At 51.2% G+C, this 15,113-nt stretch overlaps 1 protein-coding gene across 1 annotated transcript in view; it reads left to right on the forward strand.

Annotated features, from left to right (window-relative positions):
- TPRN (taperin) overlaps window positions 1-15,113 on the forward strand; it is a 28,197-nt gene that overhangs the window by 12,128 nt on the left and 956 nt on the right. Inside the window, exons 4-5 of the mRNA XM_038767728.1 lie at window positions 10,457-10,706; window positions 13,349-13,473. Of these exons, the coding sequence (XP_038623656.1) occupies window positions 10,457-10,706; window positions 13,349-13,473 (375 nt within the window). The remainder of the gene's footprint in view (window positions 1-10,456; window positions 10,707-13,348; window positions 13,474-15,113) is intronic.

Here is a 15,113-nt window from a genome sequence, read left to right on the forward strand (position 1 = left end):
CTGTTCTAAGCACTAGGGGAGATACAAGGTGATCAGGTTCTCCCACAGTCTTCATCCCCATTTTACAGATGAGGTCACTGAGGCCCAGAGAATAATAATAATAATGGTGGTATTTGTTAAGCGCTTACTATGTGCCAAGCACCGTTCTAAGTGCTGGGGGAGATCCAAGGTGATCAGGTTGTCCCCCGGGGGGCTCACAGTCTTCCACCCCATTTTACAGATGAGGGAACTGAGGCCCAGAGAAGCCTCTGTGAAGTGCTTACTATATGCCAAGCACTGTTCTAAGCATGGGGGAGATACAAGGTGATCAGGTTGTCCCACGGTCTTCATCCCCATTTTACAGATGAGGTCACTGAGGCCCAGAGAATAATAATAATAATAATAATGGTGGTATTTGTTAAGCGCTTACTATGTGCCAAGCACCGCTCTAAGCTCTGGGGGAGAGCCAAGGTGATCAGGTTGTTCCCCGGGGGGCTCACAGTCTTCCCCATTTTCCAGATGAGGTCACTGAGGCAGAGAGAAGTGAAGTGATTTGCCCAGAGTCACACAGCTGACAATAATAATAATAATAATAATAATAATGATGATGATGGCATTTATTAAGTGGGGATCAACCACGGGCAGGGAAGTGGCCAAGTTGATTCACGGGAGGGTCGGGTCCGCCCCATCTCCACCCTCCCGCTCCTGGAAACCTGAGCTCGCTTCCGCCTTTGGCACCTGGGGCTCGTCCGGGCTGGAAAAGCCGGAGGAGCCGGGCCTGGCTCCCAAATCCCTTCTCCGGGGGAGCGACAAGCGACGTCCTCCCCCGGGCCCGGATGGGCCACCTTGGGCAAGTCGCTTCGCTTCTCTGGGCCTCAGTTCCCTCATCTGGAAAATGGGGACTGAGGCAGCGAGCCCCACGTGGGACGGGGACTGCGTCCAACCCGGTTGGCTTGGATCCACCCCAGCGCTTGGCCCATCGTAGTAGTAATAATAATGGGGGCATTTATTAAGCGCTTACTATGTGCCAAGCACCGTTCTAAGCTCTGGGGAAGTTACAAGGTGAACTGGTTGTCATCATCATCATCCTCAATCGTATTTATTGAGCGCTTACTGTGTGCAGAGCACTGTGCTAAGCGCTTGGGAAGTACAAAATTGGCAACATCTAGAGACAGTCCCTACCCAACAGTGGGCTCACAGTCTAAAGGGGGGAGACGGAGAACAAAACCAAACATACTAACAAAATAAAATAAATAGAATAGATATGTACAAGTAAATAAATAGAGTAATAAATATGTACAAACATATATCCATAGATACAGGTGCTGTGGGGAAGGGAAGGAGGTAAGATGGGGGGGATGGAGAGGGGGACGAGGGGGAGAGGAAGGAAGGGGCTCAGTCATCCCCAGGGGGCTCACAGTCTTCATCCCCATTTTCCAGATGAGGTCACCGAGGCACCGGGAAGTGAACTGCCTTGCCCAAAGTCACAGTTGGCGGAGTTGGGATTTGAACCCATGCCCTCCGACTCCAAAGCCCGGGCTCTTTCCACTGAGCCAAGTGTGAGCACGTAACAGACACCACAATCTTTTTATCATTATTATTATTATCCACATCAGGCCCACGGCCTTAACCCCCGTCTGACAAACGAGGGGACTGAGGGACAGCGACTTGCCCGCCGCCACAGGGCCAACGAGTGGCCGAGCCGGGATTAGAACCCAGCTCCTCCTGACTGCAGGCCCGGGTCCTTTTCATTCGTTCATTCAGTCGTATTTATTGAGCGCTTACTGCGTGCGGAGCACTGTACTAAGCGCTTGGGAAGTCCAAGTTGGCGGCATCTAGAGACGGTCCCTGCCCACCGGCGGGCTCGCAGTCTAGAAAGGGTCCTTGCCACCGTCCTTGCCAGGTGGCCAGATGGCCGCCCTCCCCCCCCACTGGCTCTGGACTAGGCTGAACGTTTCGCTCACGTGGAGGGATCAGAGTTGGCGCCGGGGCCACGCTCCTTCCCCGCGGAGACCGAGGCAGCTGGTTCGGCTTAACTCCAACCCCGAGGCCTTAAGGAGATTAATTCTTCGGTCGAGTGGGAACCGAAGACCGGACGGTGTCCGCCATGGCTCGCTAGCCCCTCCGCTTAATAACAATAATAATAATAATAATAATAATAATGGCTCACTAGCCCTGCCACTTAATAATGGTGGCATTTATTAAGCGCTTACTACGTGTGAGCCCACTGTTGGGTAGGGACTGTCTCTGTGTGTTGCCAACTTGTACTTCCCAAGCGCTCTGCACGCAGTAAGTGCTCAATAAATACAATTGATTGATTGTTCTAAGCGCTGGGGAGGTTACAAGGTGATCAGGTTGTCCCCCGGGGGGCTCACAGTCTTCACCCCCATTTTACCGATGAGGGAACTGAGGCTCAGAGAAGTTAAGAGAAGCAGCGTGGCTCAGTGGAAAAGGGCCCGGGCTTTGGAGTCAGAGGTCATGGGTTCAAATCCGGGCTCCGCCAGTTGTCAGCTGTGTGACTTTGGGCAAGTCACTTAACTTCTCTATGCCTCAGTTACCTCATCTGTAAAATGGGGATTAAGACTGTGAGCCCCCCGTGGGACAACCTGATCACCTCGTAACCTCCCCAGCTTAGAACAGTGCTTTGCACATAGTAAGTGCTTAATAAATGCCATTATTATTATTATTATTATTAAGTGACTTGCCCAAAGTCACCCAGCTGACAAGTGGCGGAGCCGGGATTTGAACCCATGACCTCTGACTCCGAAGCCCATGCTCTTTTCCACTGAGCCACGCTGCTTAATGATGACGTTTACTAAGCGCTTACTATGTGCAAAGCACTGTTCTAAGCGCAGGGGAGGTTACAGGGTGATCAGGTTTTCCCACGGGGGGCTCCCAGTCTTCATCCCCATTTTACAGGTGAGGGAACTGAGGCTCAGAGAAGTAAAGTGACTTGCCCAATGTCACACAGCTGACAATTGGCAGAGCCGGGATTTGAACCCATGACCTCTGACTCCAAAGCCCGGGCTCTTTCCACTGAGCCACGCTAATAATAATCATCATCATCATCATGTTAAGTGCTTACTATATGCCAAGCAGTGTTTTAAGTGCTGGGGGAGATACAAGGTCATTCATTCATCCAATTGTATTTATTGAGCGCTTACTGTGTGCAGAGCACTGTACTAAGCGCTTGGGAAGTCCAAGTTGGCAACATATAGAGACGGTCCCTACCCAACAGTGGGCTCACCGTCTAGAAGGGGCCATCAGGTTGTCCCCTGTGGGGCTCGCAGTCTTCATCCCCATTTGACAGATTCATTCATTCAATAGTATTTATTGAGCGCTTACTGTGTGCAGAACACTGTACTAAGCGCTTGGGAAGTACAAGTTGGCAACATAGAGCGACGGTCCCTACCCAACAATGGGCTCGCAGTCTAGAAGAGGTCACTGAGGCCCGGAGAAGTGAAGTGATGGACAGACCGACATGCGATGGATTCGGGATTAGAACCCATGACCTTCGGGCTCCCAGGCCCCGGGCCCTTCCCACTAAGCCACCCCTGCTGTGCGACCCTGGGCAAGTCACTTTGCTGGGCCTCGGTGACTTCATCTGGAAAATGGGGATGGATTTGAGACCGCGTGCCCCAGGTGGGGCAGGAGTACCGGATGCAATTTCAACAGGGTCACTCGGTGAAACCGGATTGGGGCTTGGGCTCCTTTTCGTTTTTTAATTCCTTTTTTTTTTTGTTTTGTTTTTTTACGATACTCGTTAAGCGCTTACTCTATGCCAGGCACTGTACTAAACTCTTGACCGCTACTAGAGTCCGGAGTGGGTGGCGGAGGCGGGCGATATGGTCTCTGAAGAAAGGGAAAGCGAGGAATGGGGGGCGGTGGGATCTTGCAAAAGCGGCAATCTGGAGTGAGAAGGAAGTCAGCGCCTCCTCCTTTCCTAGTTCGTTCATTCGATCGTATTTATTAAGCGCTTACTATGTGCGGACCACTGGGAAGGTCCAAAACAGCGACATTCCCTGCCGAAGGCAAGCTCCCAGTCTAGAGGGGGGAGACGGACGTCGATACAAATCACTAAAAATGACAGACGTGGACATGAGCGGGGCTGGGACGGAGGGGCGAAGGGAGGGAATCAGGGTGACGCAGAAAGGAGGGGGAGATCAATCAATCGATCGTATTTATTGAGCGCTTACTGTGTGCAGAGCACTGGACTAAGCGCTTGGGAGATGAGGAAAAGTGGGGCTTAGTCTGGGAAGGCCTCCTGTTCCCCCCCTCCTAGACTGTGAGCCCACTGTCGGGTAGGGACCGTCCCTAGATGCTGCCAACTTGGACTTCCCAAGCGCTTAGTACAGTGCTCTGCACGCAGTAAGCGCTCAATAAATACGATTGAATGAATGGAGGGGATGGGCTGGACTTTGGAAGGGAGGGGAGAGGCATTCTCCCCCTCGTCCCCCTCTCCATCCCCCCACCTTACCTCCTTCCCTTCCCCACAGCACCTGTATATATGTATATATGTTTGTACGTATCTATTACTCATTTATTTATTTATTTTACTTGTACATATCTCTTCTATTTATTTTATTTTGTTAGCATGTTTGGTTTCGTCTCCCCCTTTTAGACTGTGAGCCCGCTGTCGGGTGGGGACTGTCTCTATGTGTTGCCCATTTGTACTTCCCAAGCGCTTAGTCCGGTGCTCTGCACACAGTAAGCGCTCAATAAAGACGATTGATGATGATGATGATGAGGCTGATCATCATCATCATCAATCGTATTTATTGAGCGCTTACTGTGTGCAGAGCACTGTACTAACCGCTTGTAAAAAAAAAAAAAGAAAAAAGCACTTACTGTGTGCAAAGCACTGTACTAAACACTTGAGAGAGTACTATATGACTATAAGCAGACGCATTCCCTGTCCACAAGGAGCTTACAGTCTAGAGCGGGAGACAAACATTAATATAAATGGATAAATTACTGATCCATAAGTGCTTTGGGGCTGGGAGGGGGATGAATAAAGGGAGCACATTAGGGTGACACAGAAGGGAGTGGGAGAAGGGGAAAGGAGGGCTTAGCCAGGAAAGACCCCTTCCCCACAGCACCTGTATATATGTATATATGTTTGTACAGATTTATTATTCTATTTATTTATTTATTTTACTTGTACATATCTATTCTATTTATTTTATTTTGTTAGTATGTTTGGTTTTGTCTCCCCCTTTTAGACTATGAGCCCACTGTTGGGTAGGGACTGTCTCTGTGTGTTGCCAATTTGTACTTCCCAAGCGCTTAGTACAGTGCTCTGCACACAGTAAGCGCTCAATAAATACGACTGATGATGATGATGAAAGGAAGCTTGATAACAGCAATTCCATTTGTGACTTAGTAACAGAAGAGTAATAATAACCTACACTGTGACAGACAAGTATAGTTTACAGGTAGGACAGGTTTTCCTCAATTCAGGAATGATCAAAAAGACATTCTGGGTGTATTTGGTATGTCATGGACTAATTCGTCCCCCTCTCCATCCCCCCATCTTACCTCCTTCCCTTCCCCACAGCCCCTGTATATATGTTTGTACAGATTTATTACTCCATTTATTTATCTTGTACATATCTATTCTGTTTATTTTATTTTGCTACTATGTTTGGTTTTGTCCTCCGTCTCCCCCTTCTAGACTGTGAGCCCGCTGTTGGGTAGGGACCGTCTCTACGTGTTGCCGACTTGTACTTCCCAAGCGCTTAGTACAGTGCTCTGCACACGGTAAGCGCTCAGTACGATTGATTGATGACTGATTGATTGACCAACTTTTCCGTGGCTGCAGTAAGCTTGGGAATTCAGCACAAAACACTTATTACGACACTGCTGCGGTCATCTAGTGAGTCTGGGGGTGTCGGAGAAGGCCCCTTCTGGAAAGAGCGGAGGGGAGGCCGTGTGGGATGGGGAGAGCCAGGTGTCCGTGATGGCGGGGTGGGCAACCGGTTGCCAGGGCTACTGCTGCGCCATATGTTGCGGCCAGAGGCCGAGGGTCTCGTGTCGGGCCGGGCACGGCCCCTCTGGAGTCCTCGGGACCGAGAAATCCGCCTCGTCCAGACGGGAACGGGGGCAGGAGGTTGACCCCCCCAGGAGCCGGCAGTGGCCGGGGTGGGAACGCGGCCCGGGAATCCGGCCAGCAGCCGAGCCCGCCGGAGGGAGAAACTGAGGCTGAGCAGCCGGCCGGCCCGCGGTAGGAGGGCAGTTGGCCAAAGGAGCCGGGCCTGAGAGAAGGGCTGCTTGGTGGCTCCCTGGACTTCGGACGCCTGCCCTCTCTCCTCTTGACCATTCCCACTGATTTGGAAAAAAAAATCACCTCCCGAGCTGGGGGTCTCAGAGAGAGGGAGGGTCCCGTCCGCTTGCTGCTCAGGCTTGGGTTGGCTCTAGGGAGGTTTGAGAAGCAGGGGTAGAGAGGAGAGCCCGGGCATCAGAAGATAACGGGCTCTGATAATAATAATAATGGCATTGATTAAGCGCTTACTATGTGCAAAGCGCTGCTCTAGGCGCTGGGGAGGTAACAGAGCGATCAGGTTGTCCCAAGGGGGCTCACAGTCTTCATCCCCGTTTTCCAGATGAGGTCACTGAGGCCCAGAGGAGTGAGGTGACCCGCCCAAAGTCACACAGCCGACAAGCGGCGGGAGCCGGGATTTGAACCCACGACCTCTGACTCCAAAGCCCGGGCTCTGTCCACTGAGCCACGCTGCTTCTCTGCTGGGTGGGCAAGTCGCCTCACTTCTCCGGGCCTCAGTGACCTCATCTGATTATGATTGAATAATAATAATAGTAATAATAGTAATGATGGCATTTCTTAAGTGCTTACTATTTGCAAAGCACTGTTCTAAGCGCTGGGGAGGTTACAAGGGGATCAGGTTGTCCCACGTGGGGCTCACAGTCTTAATCCCCATTTCACTGATGAGGTAACTGAGGCCCAGAGAAGTTAAGTGACTCGCCCAAAGTCACACAGCTGACAATTGGCGGAGCCGGGATTTGAACTCATGACCTCTGACTCCAAAGCCCGGGCTCTTTCCACTGAGCCATGCATTGAATGTTTCTAGACTGTGAGCCCACTGTTGGGTAGGGACCGTCTCTCTATGTTGCCAACTTGGGCTTCCCAAGCGCTTAGTCCAGTGCTCCGCACACAGTAAGCGCTCAGTAAATACAATTGATTGATTGATCTGGAAAATGGGGATCGAGACTGCGAGCCCGACGGGGGACCGTGTCCACCACGATTGGCTTGCATCCACCCCAGCGCTTAGGACAGTGCCTGGCTCGTAGTAAGCGCTTATCAAATACCAGGATTGTTATTAAGGAAGCGGGAAGAACGGCCTTTGACAGGGGCCCGACGAGGGCCCGCGCTGCCCTCGTCTCACGTTGCCCTCCGAGCGAAGTCCACAGGCCCGGGGAGGGCCGTTCCCCACATAAATACGATTGATGATGATCTCCTCAAAAAGCTGGATCATTAGATGAATTAATCCAAACTTCCTGTGTGGAGGGGTGGGAAATTTCAAAGAACCGTTTTATACACTTAACGGTCCTTGGGTTTTAAGGTTGCATTACAGCGTTGAGTGGTTCGGTGATGGTGAGGTGCTAAATCAGAGGAAACCATTGCTTCTATCAGTCAATCAATCGTATTTATTGAGCGCTTACTGTGTGCAGAGCACTGTACTAAGCGCTTGGGAAGTACAGGTTGGCAACATATCATCATCATCATCAATCGTATTTATTGAGCGCTTACTATGTGCAGAGCACTGGACTAAGCGCTTGGGAAGTACAAATTGGCAAAACATAGAGACAGTCCCTACCCAACAGTGGGCTCACAGTCTAAAAGGGGGAGAGAGAGAACAAAACCGAACATACTAACAAAATAAAATAAATAGAATACATAGGTACAAGTAGAATAAATAGAGTAATAAATATGTACAAACATATATACGTATATCCAGGTGCTGGGGGGAAGGGAAGGAGGTAAGATGGAGTGGGGGAGGAGGGGGAGAGGAAGGAAAGGGCTCAGTCTGGGAAGGCCTCCTGGAGGAGGTGAGCTCTCAGTAGGGCCTTGAACTTAGACTTGATCAAAAATACGAGATAGAGCAAGGATGGCCTTGCTTTTAAAGATGCTGAGTGTCTCCAGAATGCCAAATTCTTGGGAAAAGTAGAACAGATTGAATGAATGAATTGTTATCTGTCTCCCCCTTCTAGATCGGAGGCCGTCCCAGACTGAGCCCCCTTTTTCCTCTCCTCCTCCCCATCCCCCCCTCCTTCCCTTCCCCACAGCACTTGTATATATTTATACAGATTTGTTACTCTATTGTACCTATTTACTATTCTATTGATTTTATTTTGTTAATCTGTTCTGCCCTGTTGTCTGTCTCCCCCTTCTAGACTGTGAGCCCGCTGTTGGGTAGGGACCGTCTCTAGATGTTGCCAACTTGGTCTTCCCAAGCGCTTAGTCCAGTGCTCTGCACATAGGAAGCGCTCAGTAAATACGATGGAATGAATGAATGAATGGACCCCGACCCAGACGTTCCCAAGTTTGCCCGGCGAGCCTGCGCCTGCATCTTTGGGTCGGGAGGGAGGGAGGGAGGCCGGGCACCATCCCAAGGGAGGAGGGAGACAGGCTGGCCCGGGGAAGGCTCTTTATTAAGCGCTTACTATGTGCAAAGCACTGTTCCAAGCGCTGGGGAGGCTACAAGGTGATCAGGTTGTCCCCCTGGGGGCTCACAGTCAATCCCCATTTTACAGATGAGGTAACTGAGGCCCAGAGAAGTTAAGTGACTTGCCCAAAGCCACCCAGCTGACAGTTGGCGGAGCCGGGATTTGAACCCATGCCCTCTGACTCCAAAGCCCGGGCTCTTTCCACTGAGACACGCTGCTTCTCTTCTCTGCTTCTCTGCTTCATGGCTCTTCTCCCACTCCCTTCCACATAATAATAATAATAATGACATTTATTAAGCGCTTACTATGTGCAAAGCACTGCTCTAAGCGCCGGGGAGGTTACAGGGTGATCAGGTTGTCCCACAGGGGGCTCACAGTCAATCCCCATTTTACAGATGAGGGAACTGTGGCTCAGTGGAAAGAGCCCGGGCTTTGGAGTCAGAGGTCATGGGTTCAAATGCCGGCTCCACCACTTGTCAGCTGTGTGACTTTGGCATGTCACTTAACTTCTCTGGGCCTCAGTGACCTCATCTGTAAAATGGGGATTAAGACTGTGAGCCCCCAGGGGGACAACCTGATCACCTTGTAACCTCCCCAGTGCTTAGACCAGTGCTTTGCACATAGTAAGCGCTTAATAAATGCCATTATTAACTGAGGCCCAGAGAAGCGAAGTGACTTGCCCAGAGTCACCCAGCTGACAGTTGGCGGAGCCGGGATTTGAACCCGTGACCTCGGACTCCAAAGCCCGGGCTCTTTCCACTGAGCCACACTGCTTCTCTCACCCCGACTCTTTCGAGGCTAGCTCTCTTCCTCCCTTCAAGGCCCTGCTGAGAGCTCCCCTCCTCCAGGAGGCCTTCCCAGCCTGAGCCCCTTCCTTCCTCTCCCCCTCGTCCCCCTCTCCACCCCCCCCATCTTACCTCCTTCCCTTCCCCACAGCACCTGCATCTATGTCTATATGTTGGTACATATTTATTACTCTATTCATTTATTTTATTTGTACATATCTATTCTATTCATTTTATTTTGTGAGTATGTTTGGTTTTGTTCTCTGTCTCCCCCTTTTAGTCTGTGGGCCCAATGTTGGGTAGGGACTGTCTCTATATGTTGCCAATTTGTACTTCCCAAGCGCTTAGTACAGTGCTCTGCACATAGTAAGCGCTCAATAAATACGATTGATGATGATGATGACTGGCTCCCTTTCTTCACCACCACCCCCCCGGCCCCACACCGCTGACGTCCACACCTGTCATTTATTTCTTTCTATTCGTGTCCATCTCCCCCCTAGACCGTGGGCGGGGAACGTGTCTGTTTATTGTTGTGCTGCCTATCCCCGAGCCCTCAGTACAGTGCTCCGCACACTGTAAGCGCTCAGTACATGCAGTACTTGGTACCCTCCAAGCTGGCCCCCCGATTTCTGACACATATTTATTACTCTATTTATTTATTTATTTATTTTACTTGTACGTATCTATCCTATTTATTTTATTTTGTTGGTATGTTTGGTTTTGTTCTCTGTCTCCCCCTTCTAGACTGGGAGCCCACTGTTGGGTAGGGACCGTCCCTATGTGTTGCCAATTTGTACTTCCCAAGCGCTTAGTCCAGTGCTCTGCACACAGTAAGCGCTCAATAAATACGATTGATGATGATGATGATGATGTTGGGTAGGGACCGTCTCTATGTGTTGCCAATTTGTACTTCCCAAGCGCTTAGTCCAGTGCTCTGCACACAGTAAGCGCTCAATAAATACGATTGATGATGATGATGATGACCGTGCCCACCCCTCCCTGGTTTCCAGATGAAGATTTCTTTCAACGAGAAGAGCCTGCAGACCACGTTCGAGTACCCCTCCGAGAACTCGCTGGGCCGGGATGCCAACGGGGGGGAGGCCTCCGGCTCCGACGAGGAAGACGACGAGGACGAAGAGGACGAGGAGGAGGAGGAAGAGGAGGAGAAGAGATTTACCCTGATCCTCCCTCGGGCGACTTTTGCAAACAGCTCTGTCTTGGACGGCGGCGGCGCTTGCCACCCCCCCGAATTAAACTCAGGTAAAAATGGAGGGGCCCCCGGGGGCCACTGGGGACTGGCCACCATTTTTCCCCCCCCAGGTGGGTCTCCCGCCTTCCCACCCACTAGACTCCTCTAGTGTGCTCTGTGCCTTTGGGCAAGTCGCTTCGCTTCTCTTTGCCTCAGTTACCTCATCTGGAAAATGGGGGTGACGACAGTGAGCCGCACATGGGATAATGATAATTATGGATTTGTTAAGCAGTTATGTTGCCAACTTGTACTTCCCAAGCGCTTAGTACAGTGCTCTGCACACAGTAAGCGCTCAGTAAATACGATTGATTGATTGATTAAGCGTTGACTATGTGCCAAGCACCGTTTTAAGCGCTAGGGTAAATACAGGGTAAGCAGGTTGTCCCTTGTGGGGCTCACAGTGGGACAACCTGATGGCCTTGTATCTCCCCCAGGCGCTTGGAACAGTGGTTGGCACATAGTAAGCGCTTACCAAATACCATCATCATCATGGATGATGTATATGTATATTTGTTTGTACATATTAATTAATTTATTTATTTATCTTCTACATATCTATTCTACTTATTTTATTTTGTTAGTATGTTTGGTTTTGTTGTCTGTCTCCCCCTTCTAGACTGTGAGCCCGCTGTTGGGTAGGGACTGTCTCTATGTGTTGCCGACTTGGACTTCCCAAGCGCTTAGTACAGTGCTCTGCACACAGTAAGTGCTCAATAAATACGATTGATTGATTGATTGATAGACTGGACACCCCTTGTGGGCGGGGACCATATAAAACTGTACTTTCCAAGCGCTTAGTACAGCGCTCAATACATACGATTGAGCCCCTTCCTTCCTCTCCCCCTCGTCCCCCTCTCCATCCTCCCCATCTTACCTCCTTCCCTTCCCCACAGCACCTGTATCTATGTATATGTGTTTGTACATATTTATTACTCTATTTATTTATTTTTAGACTGTGAGCCCACTGTCGGGTAGGGACTGTCTCTATATGTTGCCAACTTGGACTCCCAAGCGCTTAGTACAGTGCTCTGCACACAGTAAGCGCTCAATAAATATGATTGATGATTGATGATGATGATGATGATGATGATTATTATTATTACTCTGCACTCAGTAAGCGCTCAGTAAATACCATTAGCAGCGTGGCTCCGTGGAAAGAGCCCGGGCTTTGGAGTCAGAGGTCACGGGTTCAAATCCCGGCTCCGCCAACTGTCAGGTGTGTGACTTTGGGCGAGTCACTTCACTTCTCTGGGCCTCAGTGACCTCATCTGCAAAATGGGGATGAAGACTGTGAGCCCCTCGTGGGACAACCTGATCAGCTTGTAACCTCCCCAGTGCTTAGAACAGTGCTTTGCACATAGTAAGCGCTTAATAAATGCCATCATTATTATTATTATTATTATTATTATTATTCTGGTGTCACACTGCCCTCTGGTGTTTGTGCTGCAACTTGCTCTTTCTTTTTAAATGCTATTTGTTAATCAATCAATCAATCAATCAATCAATCATATTTATTGAGCGCTTACTGTGTGCAGAGCACTGTACTAAGCGCTTGGGAAGTACAAGTTGGCAACATACAGAGACAGTCCCTACCCAACAGTGGGCTCACAGTCATAATAATAATAATGATGGTATTTGTTAAGCACTTACTATGTGCCAAGCACTGTTCTAAGCACTGGGGGAGATACAAGGTCATCAGGTTGTTCCACGGGGGGCTCACAGTCTTAATCCCCATTTTCCAGATAATAATAATAATAATAGCATTTATTAAGCACTTACTATGTGCAAAGCACTGATTTAGGCACTAGGGAGGTTACAAGGTGATCAGGTTGTCCCACGGGGGGCTTACAGTCTTCATCCCCATTTTACAGATGAGGGAACTGAGGCCCAGAGAAGTGAAGTGACTTGCCCAGAGTCACACAGCTGACAAGTGGCAGAGCCGGGATTTGAACCCATGACCTCTGACTCCAAAGCCCGGGCTCTTTCCACTGAGCCATGCAAAGCACTGTTCTTGGCGCCGGGGAGGTTACAAGGTGATGAGGTTGTCCCACGGGGGGCTCACAGTCTTCATCCCCATTTTCCAGATGAGGTGACCGAGGCCCTGGGAAGTCAAGTGACTTGTCCAAGGTCACACAGCAGCCAAGGGATGGAGCAGGGATTAGAACCGTTGGTCGGTGGTAGTTACTGAGCGCTTGCCATGTGCAGAGCACTGTACTAAGCGCTTGGGAGAGGACAAGAGAACAATAAACAGGCACGACGAGTTTACAGGCTGAAGCCTGGGGGAGACAGACCTGGATAAAAGGAAATAAAATGACAGATATAGGTGGAAAGAGCCTGGGCTTGGGAGCGAGAGGTTGTGGGTTCTAATCCCGGCTCCCCCACATGCCTGCTGTGTGATCTTGGGCAAGTCACTTCACTTCTCTGAGCCTGTTACCTCATCTGTAAAATGGGGATGAAGACTGTGAGTCCCCCGTGGGCCAACCTGATCACCTTGTATCCCCCCCAGCGCTTAGAACGGTGTTTTGCACGTAGTAAGCGCTTAACAAATGCCATCATTATTATTATTAGATACGGATATAAGTGGTATGGGGCTGGGGTGGGGGGATGAATGAAGGGAGCCAGTTGGGGCGACGCAGATTCTGCTTCTCCCCAGGTTTGTCCAGTTACACCCCAAAGCACTCAGGGAAGTTTGACAAGTGGCAATTGCGGACGTTCGAAGAGAGTCTCGCGGAGACGAGGGAGGAATCCTCAGCAGAGCTCCCCGAGAAGGAAGTGATGGTAAGAATTCCCATCCCATTCCGCCCATCCTGGCCTGCTCTCCTCCCAACGCTCCCGGAGGGGTTGGCGGAGAAGCCCCGGGTAATAATTCCGGTACTCGTTAAGCTCTTGCTACGTGCCAAGCACGGGGGGAGATACAGGTTGATCAGGTTGTCCCCCGTGGGGCTCCCAGTCTTCATCCCCATTTTCCAGATGAGGGGTTGAGGCCCAGAGTAGTGAAGCGACTTGGCCAAGGTTACACAGCAGACAGGCGGCAGGGCCGGGATTACAATTGAGGTCCTTCTGCCTTCCAGGCCCCGGGCTGTAGCCACTGGGCTGCCTGCCGGTGCCACACGTGTCCTGGGGAGGCCTGCGGCCGAGGCTACTAGAGGGGTTGGTCGGGGGAGCCCCGAGCCGACCCGGAAGCCCGGCCAAGTCTGGCCCCGGGACAACAGACTTTCGTATGGTCATCCCCTCAGGCCCAAGTGGGATACAGAGAGAGGCACGACTGACTTTTTCTCTTCTTCCACCCCTCCACCCTTTTCTCTCCCTCCCTCCCTCCCTCCATCCCTCCTCTCTTCTCCCTCTCCCTCCCTTCCTTTCCCCTCTTCCTCTCCTTCCCTCTTTTCCTCTCCCTTTCCCTCCCTTCCTCCCTCCCTCCATCTCTTTCCCTCTCCCTCCCTTCCTTTCCCCCCTCTTCCTCTCCTTCCCTCTCTCTTCCTCTTCCTTTCCCTCCCCCCTCCATCCATCTCTTTCCTTCTCCGTCTTCCTCTCCCTCTCTCCCTCTCCCTCTCTCCCTCTCCCTTTCCTTTCCTCCCTTTCTCTCCCTCCCTCCCTTTCCCCTCTCTTCCTCTCCTTCTCTCTCTCTCTCTCTCTCTCTCTCTCTCTCTCTCTCTCCCTCCCTCCCCTCCATCCCTCCCTTCCTCCCTCCCTCCATCTCTTTCCCTCTCCCTCCCTTCCTTTCCCCCCTCTTCCTCTCCTTCCCTCTCTCTTCCTCTTCCTTTCCCTCCCCCCTCCATCCATCTCTTTCCTTCTCCGTCTTCCTCTCCCTCTCTCCCTCTCCCTCTCTCCCTCTCCTTTCCTCCCTTTCTCTCCCTCCCTCCCTTTCCCCTCTCTTCCTCTCCTTCTCTCTCTCTCTCTCTCTCTCTCTCTCTCTCCCCCTCCCTCCCTCCCTCTCTCTCCTTCTCTCCCTCTCTCTTCCTCTCTCCCTCTCTTCCTCTCCTTCCCTCCATCCATCCCTCCTCTCTTTCTCCCTCTCCCTCCCTTCCTTTCCCCTCTCTTCCTCTCCTTCCCTCTCTCTCTTCCTCTCCCTTTCCCTCCCTCCCTCCATCTCTTTCTCTCCCTCCCTTTCCCCTCTTCCTCTCCTTCCCTCCCTCTTCCTCTCCCTCTCTCCCTTTCCCTCCTTCCCTACATCTTTCTCTCCCCCTCCTTCCCTCCCTCCCTTACCCCTCTCTTCCTCTCCTTCCCTCTCCCTCCCTCTTCCTCCCTTTCCCTTCCTCCCTTTCCCCTCTTCATCTCCTCCCTCACTCTTCCTCTGCCGCTCCCTCTCTATCTTTCCTTTCCCCTCTTCCTCTCCTTCCCTCTCTCTCTCTTCCTCTCTCCCTCTCCTCCTCCTCCTCCTTCCCTCCCTCCCTCTCTCTCTGTGTCCTTCACTTCCTCCT

Source organism: Tachyglossus aculeatus, chromosome 27 (assembly GCF_015852505.1).
Source record: "Tachyglossus aculeatus isolate mTacAcu1 chromosome 27, mTacAcu1.pri, whole genome shotgun sequence".
In the NCBI taxonomy this organism is placed as follows: Eukaryota; Metazoa; Chordata; class Mammalia; order Monotremata; family Tachyglossidae; genus Tachyglossus; species Tachyglossus aculeatus.